General features: G+C 47.6%; 1 protein-coding gene across 1 annotated transcript; it reads left to right on the top strand.

Moving 5' to 3' along the window:
- Window positions 1–9,154: 9,154 nt before the first annotated feature.
- Window positions 9,155–10,680, top strand: LOC123161776 (aspartic proteinase nepenthesin-2-like). Its single transcript, XM_044579587.1, has one exon. It carries the CDS (start codon window positions 9,176–9,178, stop codon window positions 10,550–10,552), a length of 1,377 nt encoding a protein of 458 aa, XP_044435522.1. The 5' UTR covers window positions 9,155–9,175; the 3' UTR covers window positions 10,553–10,680.
- Window positions 10,681–11,714: the final 1,034 nt, after the last annotated feature.

The following is an 11,714-nucleotide window of genomic DNA, read 5'->3' as shown; positions in this document are numbered from 1 at the left end:
CCTCCGTCTAGGTGAGTAAGTCATCTTAGGCTGTGCACCATGACCAAGGAGGGGAAAACGAGAGACTTTAATGTTTATTTGCTAATTAATACCATTGCATGCAATGAACTAACCACTGCATGTCGTATTTGTAGTCTCAAGTCATTAAAACCATGTACACTCCTCATCTCTTATTGGTTGATATGTCAATAAACAAGAAACGAGATAGAAGTTAATGCATCGTGCCTTAGTGTTTTGGGATTATTTGGTTTTCGTAAGATGACTTACACACCTAGACGGAGGGAGTAAGTAATATCGCTGTGTGATAGCAAATCACGTCGGATTTGTAGAACATATGTGGAAATAAGGATGTGCTACTTTATGCAGGTTATATAAGTGTATATTAGTTATGTTGGTAGAAAACATGATTACACACCAAGGAAGTCACATACTCTACAACGCTTGAGACGAACACAGATTCAACCTCTAGTGAGGCCTGTGCCATTGGACCCTCGGACTCGTCTCCAGATATAGGTTCTGAACCGCATGTGTCTGTGCCCGTCGAATCTGATTGGGCGCCGATCTTGGAGTTCACCTCCGCGGACATCTTCCAACACTCGCCCTTGGGCGATGTATTAAATTCGTTAAGATCTCTCTCCTTGTTAGGAGATTCTTGGCCGAACTATGTCCGGCTTGAGTGGGAAACGGGCGACGAAGAACTTCGCTGCCCACCCACCACCCACTTAATAGCCACTGTCGACGACTTGACCGACATGCTTGACTTCGACTCCGAAGACATCGACAGTATGGACAACGATGCGGGAGAAGAAGAGGAACCACCACCCATAGGGCGCTGGACAGCCACCTCGTCATACGATATTTACATGGTGGATACCCCCAAAGAAGATAATGGCGAGGACAAAAAAGATACATGTGAGGACAAACCTCCCGAGAAGCAGCCGAAGCGCCGACGTCAGCGGCGCCGCTCTAAACAACGCCATGGTAAAAACTGCAATACCGCCACAGGAGACAATAGCACTCTGGACGATGCCGAAGATAACGAAGACGACCCCACCCAGCCAGGTTTCGAACAGGCCGGACGGGAGCATGGGCAAGTCAGCCCTGACGAACAGGCCATAAATGAAGACTCGGAGAACGATAATCACATGTCCCTCTTTGAGGACGAGGTGAGCCTTAGCGACGAAGAATTTACCGTACGAGAGGACCCCGTCGAACAGGAGCGCTTCAAGCGCCGGCTTATAGCCACTGCAAAGAGCCTGAAGAAAAAACAGCAGCAGCTTGAAGCTAATCAAGATTTGCTCACTGATAAATGGACCGAGGTCCTGGCAGCCGAGGAATCTGGACTCGAGCGCCTAACCAAAAGCTACCCAAAGCGCAGGTTGTTACCTCAATTCGACGACAAAGCACTAGAGCCTAAACTACCAGTGCGGGATACAGCTGACCGCCACCACGTGGCCGAGACAAATTGGTGCATCGGCCCAAACACAGACCCGCACCGCGTCGCTGAACAAAAATAAATGCAAAAGCTCGAGGATATACAAATAACCTATGGCACGACTTGCAAAGGAGAACAGGTCAACCTAGGTCGATCTACGGATTGCGGGGGCACGCCCTAGTGCACAACGACGGCTGCCACACCAGGTACAATAAAAAACAAAATGTCTGGGCCGAATACCGCAGACCAGCTCCATCCGAACTGCATCGCGATGTAGCCCGACATAGAGGCGCTGCACACCCCCTTTGCTGCATCGATGAAGTAATGGAACACGAGTTCCAAAAAGGGTTTAAACCCGTAAACATCGAATCATATGATGGGACAACAGATCCTGGGGTGTGGATTGAAGACTTCCTTCTCCACATTCATATGGCCCGTGGTGATTATCCCCATGCCATCAAGTATCTCCCACTAAAACTCAAGGGACCAGCCTGCCACTAGTTGAATAGTCTGCCCAAAAACTCCATCGGCAGTTGGTAGAACCTGGAAGACGCATTTCTTGACAACTTTCAGGGCACTTATGTATGACCACCGGACGCTGACGACTTAAGCCACATAATCCAACATCCCGAAGAGTCAAACAGGAAATTCTGGACTCGGTTCTTAACTAAAAAGAATCAAATCATCGACTGTCCGGATGCCAAAGCCCTAGCGGCCTTTAAGCATAACATCCGTGATGAATGGCTAGCCCGACACCTTGGACAAGAGAAGTCGAGATCCATGGCAGACCTTATGACGCTCATGACCCGCTTTTGTGCGGGGGAAGATAGCTGGCTAGCACGCAGCAACAACACCTCAAGTAAGCCTAGACATTCTAAATCCAGAGAGGACAAAGACAAGCCCTGGCGCAGCAAGCACAAACGCTGAAACAACGGCGATAGCGCCAAAGACACAACTGTCAACACCGGATTCAGCGGCTCTATTACCGGTCAAAGGAAGAAACCATTCAAAAGAAACAATCCGGGCACGTCCAGTTTGGATCACATACTCGACCGTTCATGCAAAATTCACGGCACCCCAGGAACACCAGCTAATCATACCAACAGAGAATGTTGGGTCTTCAACAAGTTGTGCTGGTCCTATGGGGCCTTAGTACGACGACTTCCCGACTGTCTACTACAACAAGTTGTGCCCGGCTCCGGCGATGGAGGGGCAATGACGGCGGCGCGCCTTCGGCTCGCTTCGGTGCTTGTAGTCGTCGCTAGGTGGTCTACGAATCTGGATGTAATTTTTATTTCTGGTATTCGTTGTACTGCAATGATTGAAGATGAATAGATTGGAAGTTTTTCCAAAAAAAAGAAATTGGAGCTCAATCACGAGATGGCTGCAGATGCGGCTGAATGGCAGAACATATGGATCAATTGTTGAGAATATGGTAGGTTTGTTAGGATCGCTGATATGTACGCGCCCACGCATGCATCCACCAAATTGGAGCTCAATCGCGAGATGGTTGCAGATGCGGCCGAAGGGCACAATATACGGATCGTTGTTGAAAGCATGGTAGGTTTGTTAGGATCGCTTGGTGCAAAATAAGGGTTTGCGGCTTTTTTTTACAGAGTACAATTGAAGTCACTTATATACATAAGGATACAGTCACCCCTATAAACGCACACACTATCCCTATGAGCACCTCCAACAGACTGGACCGGCACATAATCTTGAGGTTGGCGAAGTCACCACAGATGTTTTTGTAGTCGACGGGAATGTCTCCTCCCGCTGAACGTACATCGCCGGAAGGCCTAGAATAAATCCAGGAAAATGCGAGCACGAATCTCAAGTATGAAACTTGAAATATGATGGGCAGGGGATACCATTATCTTTCTAACCATCCAACCACATGCTGGTTTGCAGTAAGGGTTTGTGGCTATTATGTTTTGCACGAGAAAGTCATCGTATTAAATCTAGACCGTCGTCATAATTTGATCGCAACAGATGGACCGATTTATGTTTTTTCCAATTTCTACAATTAATGTTGGATTTTCATCTAACTAATCTACTCCATTATAACTTGGATCCACCAGAATAACAGCTTGTATTTACTGATTAACGTGTGAATTTCTAGGGAGTCTCTAATTAGTACTCCCTCCGTTCCTTTTTACTCCGCGTATAAGTTTTGATCAAAGTCAAACTACACAAAGTTTGACCAAATTTATATTGAAAAATATGAACATCTACAATACTTAAACTATATAATATGAAAATACATTTCATGGTGCATCTGAAAATGTTGATTTCATATTGTGAATGTTAATATTTTTTAATATAAAGTTAGTCAAACTATGCAAAGCTTGACTTTGACCAAACCTTATATGCAGACTAAAAGGAAACGGAGGGAGTAGAAGTATACTTTCTAGGGAATGTCTAATTAGTAGAAGCTAGTCGACAACCCATGCACCTGCACGGGCTAGCAATTTTAATATTAGATATTACATGGTTTTGGCAAATTAGAAATGTCAAACAATCATATGAATATATTGATATAGGTTATTATTATTACACATGCACATTGGATCCAATGAACTTACATTGCTTTGACTATTTTATGATTACATTATTTAAGTCCGGTTGTGTCACAACGATATACTCCCTCCGTCTAGGTGAGTAAGTCATCTTAGGCTGTGCACCATGACCAAGGAGGGGAAAACGAGAGACTTTAATGTTTATTTGCTAATTAATACCATTGCATGCAATGAACTAACCACTGCATGTCGTATTTGTAGTCTCAAGTCATTAAAACCATGTACACTCCTCATCTCTTATTGGTTGATATGTCAATAAACAAGAAACGAGATAGAAGTTAATGCATCGTGCCTTAGTGTTTTGGGATTATTTGGTTTTCGTAAGATGACTTACACACCTAGACGGAGGGAGTAAGTAATATCGCTGTGTGATAGCAAATCACGTCGGATTTGTAGAACATATGTGGAAATAAGGATGTGCTACTTTATGCAGGTTATATAAGTGTATATTAGTTATGTTGGTAGAAAACATGATTACAGATGCAAAAGTTATTATATGTATCATGCAGTTGTGATCTATAAGTTTCTAAGAGGTATAAAATAAAGTGTTCGATTGTAGCATTTATCTTCCTTTCTTAGTGAACCGAAAAGAAGAAATACATATTTCGTTTTGCCAAGGAAGAACGGTAGAATTATAAATACTTTGTTTCTATATACAATAATGGACACATGCATGCATGAATTTGTGTCACCATACATGACAGTATAAAATCATGTGTTCTATTGTAGCATTTATCTTCCTTTCTTAATTAACCTAAAAGAAGAAATACATATTTCTTTTTGCCAAGGAAGAACAGTAGAATTATAAATACTTTGTTTCTATATACAATAATGGACACATGCATGCATTACTTTGTGTGAACACACGTGATATTGTAGGAAATAATATACATATTTTAAAAGGGGAAGTTGTGTATTCTTATTATACTATATAAAAACCAAATATTATTCACATTAGAAGGTTTTTTTCTCTACCAATGAATTCTTAAAAAAATTCTGTTATGATTAATGTGGATGGAAATTTTAAAATTTTCTATCCTTATTATACATATCTAATATATCGCATAGACAATCATGTGTTTATATTGTACTAAAACATATCATGCATTCATATTAGATTTATGTGGCGCATGATACCTCCAGATTCTTTTTTTGTTGATGCACTGATTAATACGTATACAAAGATGTTTCATTAGCTATTTTTTCTCTCTGTTATAAGGACAAAACAAAAGATATGCATAGACGTACTATATATGCTTATGCAAATATGTATTAGCAATCATCACCTCCAAAGAATCATATCAAGGCTAGATTACATGTTACCTAGATTTCATTTTTTTTAGGGACAGATGGTTTCCCTTCTTTGCGTGAGTATTTTTTCCGTTGTCTATTGCTAGAAGAATTTATTTATGGACTTTCATTGGACAGCAAATGGATCTATCTGGATTTTTTGTGGAAAGAGTTTATCCTTTTTTCAAGGAATCAATGGATGCTTTTCTTGTTTTTTGAACACCAACTGTACGTGTCATTTTTGTTTTTTGGACGGAACGATCTAGTATATGTTACGTTCCAGCTGCCTGGAGTAGAGTTAGAAATGTTTTTTTTTCTTTTTTTGCGTGAATGTCTTTCCTCTTTGAATCGGGAAACCATTGAATTACCGGACTTTCAATGGTCATCAAACGGATCTTTTTTTTCTTCCTTTTCATCGGTGCAGTATTTATGGAAGGAGATCATTTTCTAAGGAACGGTGGATTCTTTCCTTTTGGTTCACCAACGTCAGATGCAATCTTTTTTTTCATTTTGAATTTCCGGACTTTCAATGGTCATCAAACGAATCTATTTTTTTTTCTTTTCATCGGTGTAGTATTTATGGAAGGAGGCAAAGGAACGGTGGATTCAGTGACGTACCTAGGGGGTGTGCCACGTGTGCCATGGCACACCCAGAATTTTGAAAAACAATTTTTCATCATGTAAAAATTAGCTTATATTTAAGATCATGCAAGCTAATTGAAATAGACTTCAATTTTTTTAAAGTGTGCACACCCTTCATTTTGTTTCTAGGTCCGCCACTGGGTGGATTCTTTCCTTTTGGTTCACCAACGTCAGATGCAATCTTTGTTTTTTTTCATTTTCATCCGTTGACATTATATGGTAGGAGGATATCTTTAAAATAGAAATCGTGGATGCTTTCCTTGTTTTTTCTCACCGATGTTGAATGTGTTTTCCCAAAAAAGGAAAGAACATGAACGTTGGACGTGTCTTACGCAATCTGTTTTTTTTTCTTTTCATCTGTGGATGCAATTTTTTTTTCTTTTCATCCGTGACGTTTATATGGAAGGAGGCGATCCTTGAAAAAGGAACCGTGGATGCTTTCCTTGTATTGTTTCTCCCACATATTTTTTTGTTTTTTAAAAGCACAAACATTGAACATGTCAGATGCAATCCGTTTTTGGCTCCTTTCCATGCGTGGAGTTTTTAAGAAACCGTGGATGCTTTTTTTTACATTGAACGTGTCGGATGTTTTATTTTTCGATGGGACGACCATCTATATTATGTAAGTTTTCCTTTCATCTTGGACGTAAATTCTATAATCCAACGGTGTAATTAATTTTGATGATGTGGATTAATGTGAAGGCTTTAATGGTGCCTCCAATTAGTAAATATAAGATAAGAAAAAATATAGGATATAAGATATAGATAGAGATAGAGATAGATGTAGATGTAGATGTAGATGTTAATGTATAATCATAGATAGATAGATAGATAGATAGATAGATAGATGTACTTCGAATATCTCGAAATGGATTTCCCCTACACATACTCTTTACTAAACATTCAATCGTAGGCATTAAGTGCAAATGGGGCATACAAAGGGTCCGCGAGCGTCCGCGAACAGAAAGATGAAACTAACACGGTTATCAATGTAATGCACATTAGTACAATTGTTGCTTCGCGAACGATCCTGGACAAGCGTCCGCTTGCATCCCTAATGCCAAGAGCATGGTCAACTGGACCGGTTCAATCTCTTATACTAATTAAATATACTCGAAACGGATTTCCTCCAGACGTACATTTACTATATACATTCAATCGTAGGCTTATTAAGGGCATCTCCAGCCGCGCCACCTGGAAGGCCTCCCCAGGCGATTTTTTCGCGCCGGCACCGAAAAAACGGCCCAGTTGCGCCCCCAGGAGCCCGATTTTCGCCGGCTTGGGCCGAAAACAGCGTCGGCGGACCCAGCCCGAACCCGGCGCGCTGGGGGGCGCCCGGGGGCGCCGGGGCGAGCTGTTTTGGCGCGAAAAAGACGCGGGCCAGCCGCGTCAGCGACTCGGCGCCTCGTCTTCCCCCAACAGCCTCGGTTCCCGCGTGGAATCAATGGCAAGGCTGCCGCCTGTCAGCCTTGCCATTGATTCCTCACGGGCGGCGCTTCACGGGACGGCGCGCTGACGCCTTCCCTCCCTCGCACGCGTACACACGGGCGCGGCCCGGCTATAAAAGCCGGCAACCTCCACTCGCCTGTGCCCACACCAGCCCCGCCCCTCGCCGCCGTCCAGCCCCTCCCTCTCCCTGCCTCTCCCGAGCGCCGCCGCCCAGCCCCTCCCTCTACCTCTCCCGAGCCCGCCCAGCCCCGCCGTCGCCATGGCAGAACGCTTCCCCGGAGACGAGGCGGCGGCCAACGGCTTCGGCCACCGTTTGCTCCGCGAACAGGAGTCCTGACTCCTGTTCCAGGCGAACATCCCAGCGTCGCCGGACATGCGCGCCGGGCCGACGGGGTGAAGACTCAGCACCGGGGGAGTGCCCATTTCCCCGTTGCCCGACGTCGTGGCGAAGCCGAAGTACTTCGCCGAGGAGGTCGAGATCGTGCGCGCGTCCCTCACCGACGCCCAACTCTCCCTCCCCCAGTACGCCGCCGACAACCACGCGGCCTGGGCGGCGTATTTCGAGCGCCGCCAGCAGCAGCGATTGGCGTCCACCAACGGCGCGCCGGTGGTCGGCGGCCGGTAGAACAGCGAGGGGCGCCACCTCTGGTGGGGCGTCCCCGTCCGCACACTCGAGGGCGTGCTCACGTACCTCGAGGGCGGCAACGACCCGCCGTTGGCGTACCCCCCGGCGCAGCACCGACGCGTCGGGCCATGGGCGCCAAGCAGGTTCGGGTCCTCCTCCTCCTCCTCCTCCCGATCCTCATCGCACTCCTCCGGCACTCTGGCCCTGCTCGGCGTCAAGGCCGAGCCTGCGGCGGAGTCGCCGCTCGGCCGGCGCACTCGCCGCGCCGGCATCGTCATCAACGAGGGCGGCTGGCGCGCCTCCTCCTCGTCGGCTCCTCCGCGCTTCGTCAAGCCAAAGACGGAGCCGGGGCTGGCGCCGGTGAAGAGGGAGCCGGGGCTGACGCCGGTGAAGGCGGAGTTCGACGACGACGATGCGGCCCTAGAATGGGCGCGCCAGGACTCCATTGCGATGGAGAAGGCGCGCCGGGAGAAGGTGAAGGAGCGCCAGTGCGCCGCTTCGAGGAGCGCCGACGCGGCCGCGATGAAGACGGGGTCGTCGTCCTACGCGACAGCGACGACGACGACGACGACGCGCCGTCGCCAATCCGCCATGGCGACGCCGGGTCCAGCAGGGGCGCCCGCGTCAAGGAGGAGAAGGCCGACGACGACGATGGCAGCGACGACTTCAGCCCTTTTCTTTTTTAGATTAGGTTAATGTAATGAAAATGCGCGAATTTCGCCGAAATTTGCCATGTTTAGCCGAAATTTAACTACTTTTTATCATAACTTCGCCGAACGGCCCTTCTTTTTTTTTTAATACGCGCCTGGGGACCAACGGCTGGGGACCGACTCGCCCCCAGGGCCTTTTTTGCGCCGGCTCACCCCCAGGCGGCGCTTTTAGACGCCCCCTGGGAGGCCAACGGCTGGAGATGCCGTAATGCTCATAGATGTGTAAAGCGGATATCAAATCCTAAAACTAGGTTCCTCCCGGGCATTCATTAAACAGTTTTGCTAGAACTCATCTACTCCTAGATGAGATATAATTTGGTCTCATTCACCTTTTATAGTCATTGGATATGAACACTGATGGATTTGATTGGTATATATAGCTTCCCAATGCCATAGCTCCAGAACATCTCATTCCACACAAGCACCACCGATCAATTCGTTCTCCATGGCGCCCAAATCAATTCTAGCACTAGCCCTCCTTGTTGTCCTGGTGCCATTCTCCCATGGCGTCACGGCCTTGGTGTCGTCGTCGCCGCCGTTCAACGGCAGCGGCGGTGGTGGCTTCAGCCTCCGGCTCATCGCCAACCACCAGCCGACACACTACGACTTGGCGAGCCTCCAGCGTGCCAAGGAGCAGGTAAAGTGCAGGATCAAGCACCAAATCCTGCCAAATGAGATACGGCCGTTCATGTGCCCGCTGCAGGAAATGATGTACGCCGTCATGGTGGGCATCGGCACGGGGGCTGGGTTCCAGAATTACCAGCTCGCACTGGACATGGCGGGCGGCTTGTCCTGGATGCAGTGCTTGCCGTGTCAGCCCTGTCTGCCGCAGCTCACCCCGGTGTTCGATCCAACCAAGTCCCCGACCTACAGCACCGTCCCGGCACACAATACCCTCTGGTGTCGTCCTCCCTACCAAGCTTTGCCAAACGGGGCGTGCGGGTTCCGCATTGAATATCGGGACGCCACCGGGGCTTCGGGGTACCTTGCCAGGGACACCTTCTCCTTGCCGACCGGGAACAACCAGTTTGTGCCACTGGAGGGCATCGTCTTTGGCTGCGCCCATCACACCGAGCACTTCCATAACCAGGACACTGTCGCCGGCATCCTCAGCTTGGGAATGGGACCGGTGGGGAAGCCTCCGACAGCTTTCACGAAGCAGGTCCTTCCACACCATGGCGGCCGCTTCTCCAAGTTCTCCTACTGCCCGTTTAAGCCGGGGACAAGCCTGTACAGCTACCTCCGGTTTGGTAACGACATCCCTAGCCGTCCACCGGCGGGTGTGCACCGCCAGAGCACGCCTGTCCTTGCGCCGGCCGAGAACAGAGAGGCCTACTTCGTCAAGCTCGCGGGGATCACCATCGGCGTCAACCGACTGCGCAGCGTCACGCCGGATATGTTTCGGCGCACCGCGCACGGGACGGGCGGGTGCGTGATCGACATCGGCACGAAGATGACGTCGTTCGTGCACGCGGCGTACGTCCACATCGAGCAGGCGGTGCGGCAACACCTGGAGCACCACGGAGCACATATCGTGGTGGTCCGAGGCCACAAGTGCGTGCAGCACCCAGCGGCGCACGTCCTCCCGAGCATGACACTCCATTTCGAGAATGGTGCGTGGCTCCGGATCTTGCCGGAGCATGTGTTCATGCCGCTCGTCGTCAGCGGCCACCATTACCAGTGCCTTGGCTTCGTCTCGTCCACGGATCTGACGGTCATCGGCGCCCGGCAGCAAGTCAACCATCGCTTCATCTTCGACCTCCATGATACCATACCCATCATGAGCTTTAATGCGGAGGACTGTCACCTAGAAGGCGCCTGACCTCGGCATCATGTATCGTGCGCTGCTTCAACTAGATCTCTGCTCTAGAGTTTAGACATCTGTAGCAGCAGAAATTTGTGGCGAGAAAAACTCATTTAATAATTAAGGCAGGCGCGATCTTGTCTCCATTCCAAATGCTACTCCCTCATTTCCGGTTTATAGGGTTTATCTCAACTTTTTTTATTTTTTCAATTTAAGGGGCTCATCTCCATCTTATTTTTAGTTTCCGAGACAAATTAAATTTTTACATATAAGAATTAAAAAGGAACACATCAATGCATGTAATGTTCCTACTTATCTAGTCATCAAGCATGCATGCACTATAATTAATCCAAATTAATGCATGAGCTTAATTGAGATAGTTTTGTAAAATACGAGATACATTTCTTCACATACAAAATGCCTTGGTTGATAAGATTCAGATTTCAACCTTATAAACCGGAAAGAAGAGAGTACTATACAATTGAGCTCACGCCGTATTAATGCTTCAATCTCCCGTGGTCCTTATATATGAACTTTGGTGCCTATTTGTCCTCGGAGGCCACACGCGCACGCAGTGCAATTCGTCCAGCAGCTTCGGCGCGTCACACCCGCCGCCATGACATGCGTTGCAGTTTTTTTTAAAGGGTGCGATGCAGTGAAGTAATGCGTGTGTACTCGCTGTAGACGTTGTTGGCCATGCTTTCTCAGCCCACACGTGATCGAGCAGCGTGGGGGACGACGAGGCCGCTGCTGGCGCGAGAATTTCCGAAATTACTAGTTCAGGAGTACTCATTGCAAAGATCATTCCAACCTCCTCAGGTTGCGATAAATGGGTTGCTGCATGTGCGTCACTTGTCGCAACCTGAGAGTTTTCCCTTTTTTCGTAGATCTGTTTATTCAAAATAGTTTATCTCTTAAACCATGCGTCCAAATCTCGAATCTCTTTCACCGTTGGATTCCTCACGTCCAAATCTTCAAAACTAGATCGCATGTTGATAGGTTTTGACGAACTTTTTTCCAGAAAAAAACCGGATGAAAAAACCAAACCGGAAGCATGGGTTTTTCCCTTTTCGAAAGAGACACGCCCGTGCCTCTCACGAAATCACAACCGTGCCTCTCATGTAAGCAAACCCGTGACTCTCGCGGAAGGAAAAAAAAAGGAGAAAACGTATTTTTTTCG

This window comes from Triticum aestivum, chromosome 7B, assembly GCF_018294505.1.
Source record: "Triticum aestivum cultivar Chinese Spring chromosome 7B, IWGSC CS RefSeq v2.1, whole genome shotgun sequence".
NCBI classification, from domain to species: Eukaryota; Viridiplantae; Streptophyta; class Magnoliopsida; order Poales; family Poaceae; genus Triticum; species Triticum aestivum.
Note: the sequence above shows the minus strand (reverse complement) of the source record. Positions and strands in the feature narration are given on the sequence as shown.

What these genes read in the sequence shown, in the direction of transcription:
- LOC123161776 (XM_044579587.1), top strand. Translation starts at nt 9,176, where the DNA reads ATGGCGCCCAAATCAATTCTAGCACTAGCCCTCCTTGTTGTCCTGGTG.